General features: G+C 45.5%; 1 protein-coding gene across 2 annotated transcripts in view; it reads right to left on the bottom strand.

Moving 5' to 3' along the window:
* Positions 1–16,657, bottom strand: part of SFC (ARF GTPase-activating protein) — a 104,964-nt gene that overhangs the window by 21,075 nt on the left and 67,232 nt on the right. The window contains exons 3-4 of one of the 2 annotated variants that reach the window (XM_087691946.1): positions 15,431–15,531; positions 14,554–14,624 (exon numbers count right to left, since the gene is read on the bottom strand). In XM_087691946.1, the coding sequence (XP_087548072.1) occupies positions 14,554–14,624; positions 15,431–15,531 (172 nt within the window). The remainder of the gene's footprint in view (positions 1–14,553; positions 14,625–15,430; positions 15,532–16,657) is intronic. The other variant, XM_087691947.1, reaches the window with a different exon arrangement.

Genomic DNA, 16,657 nt, shown 5'->3' with positions numbered 1-16,657 from the left:
TGATACATGAGCTTCATATGTGGCTGTGCGGGAGAAGGGTATTTGGGCTGGCCCAAAACCCAATCAAAGGGGCGCAGTGTGATACCAACCACCCCCCGCCACACGGCCGACAAAAATAACCAGACCTTCTTAGCAACGGGGCAGGAAATAAATCGGTGGCGAGCGGTTTCCATAGTAGTGGTGCAAAAGAAACAGGTACCATTGGAGATTCGTCGCTTGGAAAGAGCCGAAGCAAGTGGAAGACCCCCAATGATCACTCTCCAAAGAAAGACTTTATATTTAAAGGGTGTCTTGTTGACCCAGCCCTCCATCACCGTGACCCTCCACCAGGAGCGGGATTTACGCAATCCCCATAAAGCATTCGCTTTAGTAACCAGCCATTGATTATCTTTAATCAGGAGATGATACACTTGATTAGCAGAAGCTTTGCTCAAAGGCAGCCGGCCTTGCAGGTCCCAATCCTGCCAGGGATGATCCAAAGCAAGAGCAGGAAAGGGTTGTCTGTTCTGGAGCACCGTCCCGAGCTATTCCCATAAAGGCCTATATCCACGAGGGATCCAGAAAATCCTCCTAGCAGTACGAAAGGAGATAAGCACATTGCAACTGGCAAGGGTGGCATCCGCAACTGAAGACAAGCCCAACCGTGCCATCAGGTTGAATTGTGGTCTAAGCTCATGTTTACCTTCCCACGAAAGTAGACGCGAGACTGCCAGTAATTCCAATTGAAAAGAGTTAGTAGCCAGGCGATCCTCCGTTGGGTGCCACTGAGCCTTTCGAAGGACGTGTTTCCACGAACACACCAAATGAGTAAGCAGCGATGAAGAAGAACTGGAAAACCGCGAATCCGCATTAAGAACGTGCCACCAAGAACTCCGGAGTCGGGTATTGCCATGCCGAAGCCCATGATCCTCAAGGAAAGAACGGGCGATAGCGACCCACGGATGATGATCATCCGAGCACACGGCGCGGAAAAGGGACCAACGGAGTGCCTGCATGTGAGTTTGGGCATCTAAAATAGCTCCGCCACCCATGCTTTTGGGGGTGCATGCATGCGACCACGAGATCCAGGAAATACCTGCCTTCAATGAGTCCTTTTTCCAGAGCATGAAGCGAATAGCCTGAGTGAGAGCATTCAGGGTCGTAGGAGTCCAGGGCAACAATGGCAAGAAATATGTGATCATTGGCAACATAATTATCTGGGCTACTTTGAGGCGGACATGAAAAGGCCAGGCCTGAGACTTCCAGTACATAAACTTGGCCATCATCTTCTGAGAAATCCACTGCAGAAGCTGCTTTGGGGGAACATCAACCCCCAATGGGTATCCAAGATGCCTGACAATGGAACCTCCAGGAACAACCAGACCTTGCCAGTCCAAGGACTGCAAGTCCAACTCCGTGCAGCTTAGAATGGCTGATTTGAGCGGATTGATACGAAGGCCTGATGCCTGGCCAAAGAGACCCCAAACATCCAATGCTTTTCGAATGTTATCCTTGTTCGCACGCAGAATCATAAAAGTATCATCTGCCAGGGATTGGCTAATGAAATGTTGCCCTGTAGGAAGCGACAGTCCGGCCAACTGGGAAGAGGCGGCCATATGTGATAAACATGGAAAGAACTGGATGCGTCGCAAGGGCAAAGAATAAAGGGCTCAAAGGGCACCCCTGTCTGACAGAACGGGCAAGGACAAATGGCGCAGTAACACCTCCGTTCAGCATGACTCGCGAAGACGCCGCAGCACTAATGGTGTAGATCAGACGAGACATCCGAGCACCAAAGCCCATCGCAGACATAAGGTCAGCAACAAAAGACCAATCCAGATAGTCAAAAGCCTTTTCCAGGTCCAATTGAATCAACACCACCTCCTGATTAGAATGCCGGGCATAATCAATGGCCAATTGGGCATTCAAAACATTGTGTAGAATATTTCGGCCCTTAATGAAACCGTATTGGAGAGGGTGCACAAGGGCAGGGAGATGCTTATGGAGCCGATTCGCCATTACTTTGGAAAAGATTTTGTACATGGAACCCATCAAAGAAATGGGGCGCCAGTGTGTCAACTTGGATGGCGAAGGAACTTTTGGAAGTAGTTTAATAAGTCCTTGTTTCCATGAGGGAGGCATGATCCCCGTTTCCCACACCTGCTGAAACAGAGCCTGCAATGGTTTCGCCAGTTGGGTAGCGAAAGCTTCAAAGAACTCATTGGTGAGACCATCCCAACCCGGACTTTTATCTTTGGGCAAGTGTAACAAGACATCCATAACCTCTGCTTCACCAATATCTGACTCCAGAGTAGCTTGCATGTCCTGGGGTAACTGATTGCGGACCAGCTCATAAAAGACCGAACGGGCCTGAGTAATTTGGGCTGAAGGAGGAGAAGCGGAACCGAGAAGGTCACGGAAATAATTCCTGCACATATGCACAATAGTCTGTGGATCCAGGATAAGGTGGCCTTGTGCATCCTCGAGTCTGGTCAAATTCTCTCGAGCAGGAGAGGCATGGAGGGCTCGAAAGAACTTGTGGATCTGACATGCACTGTCTTGCAAAGTCGCTGTTAGATGTTGCAATTTGGCCTGCTGATACGATTTTAACTGGAATTCTTTAACAAGATCGGCCACTCGCAGGGCCAGTGCAAGCAGGAATGCATCATCCGGAGTGTCCATCAGCAGAGAGCGAACTAAAAGCAGCAGGTCCTCCGCTGCCTGTCGACGGCGCCGACAAAGAGAGGCATGATAGATCCCATATTGCCGAGCAACCCGCTGCACATTAGAGAGCAATCGGTCAAAGGAGGCAGTGCCCTGAGAGGAAAAGTCCAAGGAGAATCTGTCAAGCATTTGCTGCATATAGCCCTGAAAAATTGTATGCTTTAAGTAGGAGGAGTTGAAACGCAAAGGGAGTCTCTCCAGAAATTGCTTGAAGGGGGCAATGGGTTGTGCAAGCAACTCGAACTGCAGAGGGAAATGGTCTGACAAGACATATTGCTGCAACACTTTTATTTCAAGCATCTCAGGCAGAAAATCATCATTCTGCATGATATATATGCGGTCCAACCGCGACCATGTTGTGGCATACTGGGCCGAATGGAAAGTAAAGCCTGGAGAAGACGGGTGTAGCCAGGACCAAAGATCTTACTTAAGAACGGCAAGAGTCAAGTCGTGCCACATACGACTTTCTGGCGCATCCATGACCGAGTGCTCCGATGTCGACTGGGAAGAATTAACACACATATTGAAATCCCCCATGAAGAAGCCGCGTCTGCCAAGTGACAAGGAAGTCTGCAAAGTCTGCCAAAGCTCCCGGCGAGAGAACGAATCATTCGGAGCATAGAGGCCAAGTAACCATAGGATTCCCCCTTCAAATAAGATTTCGACCACCAAAAAGCGGGCATGCACATCATTTTTAATAAGAACCGGCTGATATTTGGCATGTACAATCATGAGCACACCCGAATAATGCATGGCCTGTGTTCCTGCATAGAACAAACGAAAGCCATGGCAATCCACAACTTTACCGGCGTCACTGTGACTCTTGTGCTCAACAGCACACAGGACATCCCACTGATTCTCATACAATGCAGTCCACATGGCATGTTGCTTGTGGCGAGAACAAATGCCTCGCACATTCCAAGTGGCTATTTTCATGTGTATACAAAACACAATCAGGTACGAGGCACAGCTTGCCTCGATTTGACTTTGTCAGCGAGAATGTCCAGGACTCCCTCATCCAAGAAATCTGCCAACACCGCAAAAGAGTTCTGAGGACCAGATTTGGAAGTCGAGGGCATATCGGCTTGCTTGGGGTTGGAATGTGGGTAACGACGGTCCCACGGAGTAATGACGTTGCCTCTGGTATCAAAAGCCAGCTGTGCAGGTGGACCCTTGAGACGATCCGAATACATTTTCCTGGCGGACTGGTGGCGGGGAGCTGACGAAACCATAGCAGGAGCAGAGCGCTCTGACGACATCATTTCCTTCCTGCGCATATATGTTCGCATGGAATCGTGTGAGGTAGAAGGCCCAGTACTCTCCATGCCAGCACCAAACCTGTTGCCTTTTTTGGCGCGTACTTCAACCCAATCAGTAGCACGGGAATCCAGACCCGAAACCTGTTGTTTACCTTTGGCCAGAACTGGGGGCGGGTGGGTAGGGTCCAGCGGCTGAGCATCACACACCATATCGTCCATGGGCGGAGCAACATGAGCTGTATCTGAAACGTGTTGTTGCTCGGGGCATTCAGCCATGAAGTGCCCCAACTGTCCACAGGAAAAACAATGGCCAGCAAAATTGCCCCATTTCAAACGAAAGTGTAACGGATGCATGCCGGAGCAATTGAGGCGTAACCATGCAGGCCATTTCCGTGCAGTATCCCATAACATGCACAAGCGGTTGCGATTCACAGCCCTGAGACTGGGAGAGACTAGAACCGTGCCCACAGCGGCCATAGATTCCTTTAATAGCGGCCAATAAACAGCCGGACAATTTTCGACTTCTACCCACACAGGGCATTCACGTTGCAGGAGGCGCTGGAAATCTGCCATCGGGCGCCATGGAACCACATGAACCAAGCGACGATCAAAAAACAAAGGTAGTTTAGACAAAAGAGCAGCACGGTGCGTCTCTGTTTTCAAGAGGACCTCAAAAAAACCCCGGGATCCAACAAAAATCTCTTCAACACATTCCCCTTGTAGCAGACTCTGCAGCCATTGGCGAATACAGGAAAGCAGCGGGATGCGACCGGTGAAGAAAAGTATCACCGCGCGATCATAAAATACCGAAAAGGAGCGTAGGACAGTTTTTGGCTCGACGGTAGCTTCCAGAACATCGTCTGGAGCAGAGGCAAAGAAGGTTTCCTGGTTGTGTTGAACATATTCACCAAGCAGCGTGTTAGCAAATTCCAACAGATGCTCCTAGTCCACCTCCTGAGAGTCCGCCGGATCCGAAGCAACCTGCGCATAGGAACGATCGGGAGTAACGCCTATCTCTTCCGGGGTGAGCTTGGAACGTTTGCCCGCAGGCTGGATGTCAGGACCCGGGGGCAATTCTTCAGTGCACAGAACCATATCCTCGGGTTCCTCAGCATCAGAGTCCGGGCCAAGTGCTGCCACCGTTTGGTCTAGGAAATCCAGATCCAAACCAGCCATCGTGTATGACGGACTGATCTCACAGAAGGACTGACCGACACTCTCTCTCTCTCTCTCTCTCTCTCTCTCTCTCTCTCTCTCTCTCTCTCTCTCTCTCTCTCTCTCTCTCTCTCTCTCTCTCTCTCTCTCTCTCTCTCTCTCTCTCTCTCTCTCTCTCTCTCTCTCTCTCTCTCTCTCTCTCTGCGTACAGAGCAGAGGGCACGCGATTCCGGACGCTGCCTCTCTGACGAAGGTCAAGTTTAGGGTTTCAGAGGAGCTGGGAAACAGGGCGTCTCTGCAGGATGTGCGGGCGGAGCCGGGGCAGGGGGGGGCACACAGGCGAGGTGGTTTCGGCGGGGCCTTCAGGCGACGGCGGCGGGGCCTGCAGGCGAGGGCGACAGAGCCTGCAGGAGGTGACGGGCCTAGCGGGCACGGGCGTCGACAGCTGATGCTGCGCTGCCACAAGACGGCGCCCGCGTGCAGAGGGGCGCTCACAGGCAGGTAGGCAGCGACGCGACAGGCGTTTCAGACGTCGTTCGAGGGCGCAGGGGCAGGACGCGGACCGCCGCCATTCTTCTCTCTCTCTCTCTCTCTCTCTCTCTCTCTCTCTCTCTCTCTCTCTCTCTCTCTCTCTCTCTCTCTCTCTCTCTCTCTCTCTCTCTCTCTCTATGTGTGTGTGTGTGTGTGTGCGCGCGCGCGCGCATGTGTGTGCACATGCATACACACACACATATATAATGATAAGGTGATTTTTGAATTTATGAACAGATTGGATGCCATCATTTCAATTTATGTCAGGTACAATACTCGATAGCCTAAATATTATTTTGCTACCAATGCCAATGAGGAGGGTAAGCTCATTGGCCTTTGTAGTGAGGGAAGCTCTTCCAAATTGTGAGGAAAGCTCTTCTAAGGAGGTGTCTGCTTCGGATGAGACTAGTGTTGAGTGTATACAAAAGGGTCATAGGCGTAGCAATTGTCCTTAATGGAGGCGCCCGAACACAAGTTCAATGGATAGGGGAATGTACAATAGTTAGAATGACACCACGTCGGATTCTTGTCACAACCAGCATCGTGCAACACAGTTCTAAATCCACATGTTCAAGATCTCTGGTGGTAGCATCATTATGGTTCAAGTCTGACCCGAGTGTAACCATATTCCGAGATAGTAACAACCTAGAGCTTTGGTCAAGCATATTTCTTCACACAAGCACTCACAAGTGGAAGGGAAACCAAAAGATGTAGATGATATGGCATTGGAGATGTTGCAATGTGGCTCTTGCTCTATAGAGATTGCCCTTGGGATGGGTTCCTTGATTTCCAGCATCAAAAATCTGCCGCGAGCATCTTGAGAAACCAAGGATGGTTGCAAGGAAGATTGAACAGCCAACATAACTCCAAATTTATGTGCAACCTATCCACTAAAAAACACTGTATAATCCTTATATACATAAGAAGAACTTGCCAAAGCATGTTGTTTGTGCTCCACGGCACAAAAAACGTTCCAATTACCAGCAAAAACAGTTCTCCACAATTGGTACCGCTTACTACCAGAAGAAATGCCTTTTAACATTCCATAAAGCAAATCTCATGATAAACAAAAAGAGAGAGAACTACTAAATCACTGCTTTCCCTTTAAGACTTGTAGCTTTAGCAGCCTGAAATCTCTCCATCTCACTACGGATCACATTCACAAGATCTGCCCTTTGCAAACTAGCAATCAAAGCACAAGAAGGAAACTACTGTTGCTGAGAACGGAAAGCATCCCAAGGGAGCAAAAGCCTCTACATTGAAAATTCTGAGTAATAGGCTGAGGAGATGGGTGAGCAGGAATCCAACAAGATTCTTGCGAGCATTGCATCTAACCACAATGACCCAGGAATCATCTTGAGGCAGCAAATCCCAACCAGCTGAATGCGACTCACGCTCAATATCAACCTGGAAAACATCCATTTCCATTATCATGTCCATGCAAGGCAAAAGACACAGAAGGAGCAACATCTTACTACTAAGTCAAAGGCTGGGGATCACGCCCTTGCATATCCATGTCAAGGTCCAAAAAACGCTGCAAAACCTCAAGGATACTATCACATTCAGAAATAAAATGGCCCAATTGTCCACATTGAAAGCAATATCCAACAAACGTCCCCCATTTGAGCTCAAAAACCAACATCTGTAACACAGGGACCTCAAAATGAATTCTAGTAGACCGAGGTTTCCCAATGTCCCAAAGCATACAAGCCCTATTCCTATTACAAGAGGCCAAATGGGGCTCCATCAACACCTCACCAAGGGATCTCAAAACCAAAGAAAGAAGTGTCCAAAGATGTGTAGGAGAATTAACTACCTCCACCCAGATTGGACATGCCTACCTAAAAACCTCTTGAAACTCAGCCATAGGCCTCCATGGGACCATATAGACCAATTGCCCATCCAAAAACAAAAGAGTACGTTGCATAATGCAAGCACGTCATCCGGAGTATGAAAAGGGACCTCAAAAACCCCTTCAGTCCATCATAAATCTCTTCCACCAAAGGAGCCTGCACTTGCCCAAAAACATCATCATGATGCGCATCATCACTCACAAGCATGGAGTGCAGCCAAGCGTGAATTCAAGTAATCAAAGGAGTCCTGCCCGTAAAATAAAGGATGGCTGCCCTCTCATGAAATGCAACAATCTGCTGTAAAACTAGGTTAGTTCCCATGACAGCAACCACACGATCCCCTTCTAGTAAAGAGCTCGCTTTACCTCATTAGCATGAACATAATCAAACATAAGATTGTTGGCAGTGGCAAGCATGAACTAGAAAGACTCGTCAACCTGTGAGCAAGAAACACAAATACCTTGCCGAGGCAAATCCGGAGCACACAAAACCGGTTCATCAACCATCATCTTACGGCGTTTTCCCATCTCATCCCCTTTCATCAACTAACCAAAATCCTCAGCCAAAGAGTCACCATCCGACTAAACCGATTCTTTCTCATCCCCATGCCCAAAATGCAGGTCAAGAAAAGCCACGTCAATAACACTTGACCCTAGCTGTCCACGTCCAACGGATAGGTCAACTCATCCAATCCGTCATGTCCAGTATGGCACCTCTGATGGCGTCCAATGGAAACTATCCAACTGTGTCAAGTGTCTATTTGTGACCATTTGGGGTCACTTTTGCGGTAAATTGTAGGTGTTGTTTGGGCTTCCTCTCCGCAACACACTTGTATATACCCCAAATCTCTCTATTTTTTTATGAAGATAATTGAATTAAGTAGAAAATATTTACATCAGACCATCATGTCAGCAAAGAAAAAAGCACAGATACAACTGAAAGTCTACCACACATCTAACACAGAAATGTCACTCAAAAAGGACAACTGGAGTAGAGCGAACAATATCTAGCCAAGGAGCAACAATGTCAAGAAGAACCAAATCAGCTGACACCATAGAGGAGATATGCCATAACACTAAACCACGAACACGGGCCACATGACCATGGATACCCAACACTGAATCAAAAATGAAGGCATTCCGAGTACGCCAAATATACCACGAGACTATCCATCTAAGGAAATGGAAAAGGCAGGAATAACCTACGTGCAAAGAGGACGTAGAAGTCATCTTTCCCATAATCCACGAACGAACTCATATCCGGTGCTGAGTTGCCGCATACCACACACGGGAAACAAAACTTCAAATTTGTCTAGCAACGAAGCAAGAGACATAGAGATGAAGCACTGTTTCATCACATGTAGTGCAGAATACACAACAACCACTAGAGAGCTTGCGGGCATGCAGCACATCGCAAGTTGGAAGACCCCAAATAAGCAGCCTCCACATGAACACTTTACCCTGATACGGAACCTTAGACTTCCATAGTTGGATGAATCTTTCCTACCACTTCTTTCTGCTATCCCGAATATGCCATAATGAAAGTGCTGACGGATACACCAAAAAGAATAAAGACAGGCCTGTCTAGGAATGACACCATCAAGGACTATCTGCAACACCAAACGAGCCATCCGATTAAACTTATCTCTATGCAAATCTTTATCAGGCCAATCCAACAACTTGGAAGTAGCCAACACTTTACCTTGCATCGAATTCTTCTTCTTACGAAAATCAAGAGGGTGCCAAACTACAAAACGTAACATCGCCTACCAAGATGTGATCGAATGAGAAAGAGAAAAGACTAGGAAACCTTTATAGGTCTTGTGGAATTAAGCACATGCCACCAAGAAGCATGAATAGCCGTGCTGCCATGAGAGATTCCAATCTTTTCTATAAAAAAATTTGCAATATCTAACCAGGGATGACTCTCTATGCATAGTGCTTGCAAAAGAGCTAGCCTCAAGCCTACCATATGCAAGTTAACATCCAACAAAGTTGATGCCCCCATCCTTTTACGAGTAGTAATATGATGCCATGAAATCCACACCCGGCCCAAGCGATTCCCTTTCTTTTTCCACAACATGAATTGGATAGGTTGAACCAATTCCAAAAGAAACTTCTTAGTCTAAGGAAACACAAGTAGAAAAAACGAAATCATGCTAATCATGATGCATTGATCAACCTTAAGTTTCACATAAAGAGGCCAGTCTTGAGATTTCCAGTAAATGAACTCATCATGAACACGGGATGACATCCAATCCAACAATGCAAAGGAAGCTACATCCACACCAATAGGATAACCCAAGTGTCTCGTTATGTTTCCCTTAGAAATCACAATTCCATGCCAACCCAAGGCCTGCAAATCATTCTCTGTGTAAGAAAGCAATGTAGATTTCTGAGTGTTAATATGAAGTCCCGATGCCATAGCAAAAATATTCCATGTAACCATTGCTCGATTGACATTCGAGCGATCAACCTTAAGAAACATGAAGGAATCATCTGCCAAAGATTGACCCAAAAGGTGAGCCCTACTAGGAAGAGTCAGCAGACCAACAATCTCACCTTGATCGACCAACTTATCCAACAATAAAAGCATTGGGTGAGTAACTAAAGCAAACAGCAAAGGCCTGGGAGGGCAGCCTTGCCGAAGAGATCGAGATAAGGCAATTTCATCTATGATCCCTCCATTAAGTGCGATGCGAGCTACAAGACCTTGACTAATGGTATCCACAAGAGAAATCATACGAGACCCAAATCCCATGGTGGTCATTAGCTACCGCAAAAAAGGCCAGCTAACATGATCAAATGCCTTTTCAATATCAAACTGAAGCATAACAACCCGCAAGAAGCTTTAGCATAGTCATGAACATTCGAAATGTTGTGCATTATATTCCAGCCCTTAATGAAACCATATTGGCGTGGATGAACCAACTGCGGAAATACTTTTTGTAATCGGTTGGCAATGATTTTAGAAAAGATTTTATATAAAGAACCCATAATAGAAATGGGTCTCCATTGTTTCAAGGAGGTTGGAGAGGGAACCTTAGGCAATAACCGAATGACAGCAATCTTCCAATTTGAAGGCATCTCAACAGAATTCCACACTTGCTGACACAGACGAGTCAATGGGTCCTTGAGTTACTCCACATGGGCCGAAAACAGCTCATTAGGAAGCCCATCCCAACCACAGCTTTTCCTTTGAGGCAAATGAGACAGCACCTCTTCCACTTCCTCCTCCGAAATATCGGCCTCCATCAAATCAACCCATTCTAGCTTAATCTGATTACCAACCAAATTGCAAATATATCTGTGAGCAGAGTGAACCGCATCTTAAAGAATCTCCTATAGGCGCAACAATGATTTCAAAAATTCAATACACACATGAATGATGGAAGCAGGTTCAGTCACCATAATGCCTTGCTCATCCATCAAATGCACAATATTTTCTCAAGCATATTTACAGTGTAATCGAGTAAAAATTTGATGGGATTGAAAGTTATTGTCGTGTGAAGCTTCCGCTCTAGCCAACAATTTGTATTTCGCATATTCCTCTTATTGTAAAGATTGAACTCTACCTTTCAACCATTCAATGCATGTGAGCAAGTCATCAATGGAGTCTCCCGACTGACACAAAGACAACGAGTGGGCCAACAATGATTGTGCATGCTGCAATTCAGTGCATAAAGAGCAAGCATGCTGAATACCATACTGTTGGGATAACGATCCGGCATTATCCCTAAAAACAGCCCATGCTTCCATCCCTTTAGAGAGGACCCTGGAGCTAAAGAAGCAATTAGTTGCTGAATACATTCCAAAAACTGATTTTGCTACAGAAAGGATTGATTGAAACGAAGAGGCAAATGGGCAAGGAGAGCCTTAAAGGCAGGGACATGTCTATGATTCAACTCCAAGACCAAAGGATAGTGGTCTGACAAAACATGTTGTCTCTCCACCCACATATCAATAACTGCACGAAGAAAAGAATCACTTTGACAAATGTAGATCTGATCCAATCTAGCCCAAGTATTTGGATGCTGAAGAGAGCGATAAGTATATCTGGCCTGAGAAGGATGCATCCAAGACCACATGTCCTGTTTCAAAGATACAACTACCAGAGCATCCAAAGCCTATCACTCAAGACCATCCATGACCGAGTATTATGAAGTCACCCGATCCATAGATACACATGCATTAAAGTCACCCATAACAAAGCCTTGACGAGCCATGACAAGGCAGTGCAAATCATCCCAGAGTTAATGACATTCACAAGCAGTAAAAGGAACATACACCCCCACTAGCCACAAAAACCTCTCCCTCATATAGGATTTCCAGAATCATAAATCTACCGCATTGATCCTGAGAAACCAAAGATGGTTGTAGGGAGGATTTGATGGCCGATGTAACTCCAGATTTATGTGGAGCATGACCACTAAAAAAGACTTAATAATCCTTGTATACATAGGTAGATCCTACCAAAGCATGTTGTTTATGCTCCACAGTACAAAAAACATCCCAATTTCCAACTAGCACAACTTTCCACAATCGATACTGCTTAATGCCCGAAGAAACACCTTTCACATTCCATAAAGCAATTCTCATGATAAAATAGAGAAAGAAAACTACTAAACCATCCCTTTTCCTTTCCCTTTCATATCAACAGCTTTAGCTGCCTGCTCTCCATCTCACTTCAAACCACATCTACCAAATCTACTCTCTACAAACTAGCAATCGAATCACCGGAAGGAAACTGCTATAGCTCAGAATGCAAAGCATCACGAGGAGGCACAAGCCTACCATGCACATCCAAGTGCAAAGCAGAATCAAAAGCCCTTTTATCCTCCACACCGACTACAAGAGAATGTGAGGGTTGAGGTTTCATGTAGAAACCCCTACCTCTACATTGAAAAGTCTGAGTGATAGTCTACGGAGTGGGTGGGCAGCAGACAAACAAGGCTCCTATCTAGCATTGCATCTAACCACAGTGACCCAAGAATTATCCTACAGAGGCAAATTCCAACCAACCGAAAGCGATGCACGCTCTATACTAGTTTAAGAAACAACCCTCTTTCCATCATCATGTCCATGTTGGACAAGCGGCACAGGATCAGCTTCTGGCTACTGAACAACGTGCTAGGGATTATGCTCATGCATATCCATGTCAGGAACCATTGAATTCTGCAAAACGTCAGGGCTTCAATCACATTCAAAATGACCAGCAAATGTACCCCATTTCAGCAAAACGTCAAGGCTTCTATCACATTCTAAAAAATTGACCAGCAAATGTACCCCATTTCAGCTCGTAAACCAACGTTTGTAATCCCAGAACCTCAAACCGAACTTTAGTCGGGCAAGGTTTCCCTATATCCCAAATCATGCAAGCTCTATTCCTATTGTGGGAGGCCAACCGAGGCTCCACCAACACCTCACCAAGAGTTCTCAATACCAAAGGAAGAAGTCTCCAAAGATGTGCAAGAAAATCAACCACCTCAACCCAAATTGGACATGCCTACCTAAGTACCTCTTGAAATTCCCCCATAGGTCTCCAAAGGACCGTATGTACTAACTGACCATCCATAAACAAAGAGATACGTTGCTTAATAAAAGCACGCACTTCTGGGGAACGAAAAAAGACTTCAAAAAACCCCTTCGGTCCATCATAAATCTCTTCAACGAGAGGGCCTTGCACTTGTCCTGAAGCATCATCTTGACCCATCTCAGCACTAACAAGCATAGACTACAACCCGGCACGAATTCTAGTGATCAAAGGAGTCCTTTACGTAAAGTAAAAGATGGCTGCCCTCTCATGGAAAGCATCAATCTGCTGTAAAACCAAATCTGTACCCATAACAACGACCACATGTTCCCCTTCCAGTAAAGAACTCGCTTTACCCTCATTGGCATGAGCATAATCCAACATTAGATTATTGGCAAGGGCCAGCATAAACTGAAGAGGCCCATCAGGCTGAGAGCATGAAGCATGAACATTTTGCTGAGGCAAATTCTGGGCACACAAGACCGGTTCACCAACCAACATTTTACAACGTTTACCCATCTCATCCCCATCCATCAACTACCCACGATCTTCAGCTGACGAGTCGCCTTCCAATTCAACCAAACCTTTATCATCTTCATTCCCTATATGCTGGTCAAGAAAGGCCATATCAATACCATTTGACTCTTGCAGATTCTCCATAACCAAGCTTAATGCTTATTACACTCTCTGTTTTCAAACCCTGATAGACTATCTCAGATCTGAACAGGATCAGACTCCGTATACAAGCTCTGCGTGTGCACTGTACCAGTTATGAGGTCAGCCTGAGCATGACTGCACTTTTGCAACTAGTGCCCCAAAGCCCTTTCAATGTGCTCCAGTCAGAAAATCTCTGCACAGAACGAAGATCAAGTCGCAGAGCAGAACAGGTGGTAGTCTGATCACAGGGCAGGTCTTCAGCTGGACGCAGAGTAGGGTGCCACAGAATCGTCTGATTCAGAGCAGGTCAACAAAGTTGGGCAGGCGCGCAGGAGCAGGGCACGATCAGGGCCTCTCTCTCTCTCTCTCTCTCTCTCTCTCTCTCTCTCTCTCTCTCTCTCTCTCTCTGTGCTGTATCACAGATCTCTGTCTACTGTGTTGGAAATCTGCACCTCTGTGTGCTTGTGTCTCTCACTGCTGAGGTTGCACATCTGCTATATCACAGATTTCTGTCTGCTGTATCAGAAACCTGCATGTCTGTGTGCCTTTCAATCTTACTGCAGGGGGTTTGAAGGCCAGAACAGACAGAGGACTGAAGGTCAAGTCTGTAGTGCACCTGCCTCCTATTTATACTGCTCCCACTAGCTGGTTCACTCACCCGCCTGCGGTTGATGAGATCATAGCCAGACTGTCAGCACCTATGACTGTCCAGCTGAATAACAGCACCCGCCCACAGCAGTGCGTCAGTCGTGGTCCTCTGTGTGTGTGTGTGTGTGTGTGTGTGTGTGTGTGTGTGTGTGTGTGTGAGAGAGAGAGAGAGAGAGAATCGTGAAAATGATTATCAATCCACAAAATTAACATACTTGTGAGCGTAAAACTTCCTTGTACGTGCCAATCTCCCGCAACGCAATGGTGAATTTATTCATCACTGGCCCTACAAAGAAAGAAACAAAATCAAATGCTGCAACAAAACTCATATATATTTTTCTCAAACAGTATGTTCATCCTAAAACCTAAATAACATTATGAAGAAAAGGAGGTTGGCCTATTTCTATCTTTTATATAGTTTGGATATTCTGATGTCATTAAAGGAAGAAAAATGGCAGGTTTCCTAAGATCAGCAGCTGCTTATGAGGTAGCCACCACTTTATATAGAGCAATAAACTAGACAGGATCAAGTGCAATGAGCTAAAATAAAAGCAAACAGTTACTTTTCATATCTTCAACTGTTCAGGTAGTCACCAGCAACAAACACAAGCTATCGAAAGTCATTTGGAGCTCTGAATTACAAGATACCTTTACAATTTCTGTTGCCCCTTTTTACCGCTGTTGCATACTTCACTATACAACCAAACAAAATAATCTCCTATACTGATGAAGACTTTTCCACTCTGTGGCACAGACTGCTGTGACAGGTCTGTCTCTGAATCTAGTAACTTGTCCATGAATTCTTTAGACCAGTACCTTTTTGTTAATGACATATCATGGAGATCTCTCAGGTAAAGTTTGCTTCCTGAATAGGCAAGTGGTATCCTAATCTTCCCAGTTCAAAGAGTTGTCATTCCAATGTAAAAAACCAACCATCTAACGCTAGCAACTCAATCTTTGCCTCATGATCGCAACCTCAACACAAGCAGAGACTTGAAAAGCAGCAAGTGTTTCCAATATCAATATTCTTCAAATTAATTGACACTGGTCAAGCTTCAGTAGCTTAAAACTTTTGAAGTTAGCAAACTGAACCTCCAACAGCCACACTGATGGGATCATCATGACCTCCTCCAAAGCTTTCAAGGGCACTTGCAAAGGCAATGTCCCCATCATAAGCCTCTCCAAGCTGCTCCCTGTTGAACAGAAACACCATGCCAGAGGTAGCAACATCAAGCCACAAAACAGATTTAACCAAAATATTGATAAACAGAATACTAAGACTTCTAGAGCACTAATCTATGCAATAAAGCCTCAACAAGACTGAACAGAAGGAATTTAACTATGATGGAATGCGCAGCTGCAATGCATTGTATGTTCATTATCCATAATCAATATATCTGCCTATCTGGTGAGGTCTATTGGTCCATTTCTTATCAGTAAACACTAGCTTTAACAAATTCAGAATTGGAAAAAGTTTTAGATGTTTCAAGTTCAAGCAACCTTCAAGAACAGGAAGGCCATCTGTAATTATAGCATTTAAGAAGGTACAAAGATGCACTAGGGCCATTTGAATGGCTTAGCTTATGCATGTAGTATGAAACAGTTCTGCAATTGCAAAATCCATGCCCTCTTTTGAGCATTTTCAACTTTTCTCCTTTGATTATGGAATCCTTAAGAAATAATGCTGATGTCTACTCTCCACAAATAAAGAAGTGTTAATTTTCCCCCTCCTACTCTTCAAAGTGTAAAGAATTGGTTTATTGCATGGTGATTATATGCATGTGAGCATGTGTCCATTAAACTTTTACTAATCTTTCCGTGATATGTGACAGCTTTTTCTAACTAGTGACAAGACTAGAGGTCCTAGACAACTCCTTCAAGCTTGATCTAGGAATGAGTCCTACACTTATTCTTCATGCTTGAATTTGGGTTTGTGTTCTAGACACAAGCTTGCAACCTTGAGCCTACGACAAAGTTCTAGGATTTTTGAGCTTGAGTTTAAAGCTTGGTCCCACACTCATGGATACAAGCTAGAGTCTACAACAAAGTCCAAGACTCAAGTTTGCAACCTAGTAGTACATAGTCCTTGACCCAAGCTTACAACTTGCAAGGCTAATTTTAGGACAGTCCTAAACTCAGACTTGAAATCTTTAGTCCACGGCTTTGATCCTAGATCAAGCTTGCAACCTTTAGTCTAGGACTGGGTCCTAAATTGAATCACAAACTTGGGACAAGACCAAGTCTTAAACCCAATCTTCAATCTTGACTCTAGGACTTGGTCCTTGACTTGTTTGCAATCATATGCCACAAATACTCATT

This window comes from Lygodium microphyllum, chromosome 13 (assembly GCF_053477565.2).
Source record: "Lygodium microphyllum isolate KBCC chromosome 13, Lygodium_microphyllum_v1.1.10, whole genome shotgun sequence".
Classification (NCBI taxonomy): Eukaryota; Viridiplantae; Streptophyta; class Polypodiopsida; order Schizaeales; family Lygodiaceae; genus Lygodium; species Lygodium microphyllum.
Note: the sequence above shows the minus strand (reverse complement) of the source record. Positions and strands in the feature narration are given on the sequence as shown.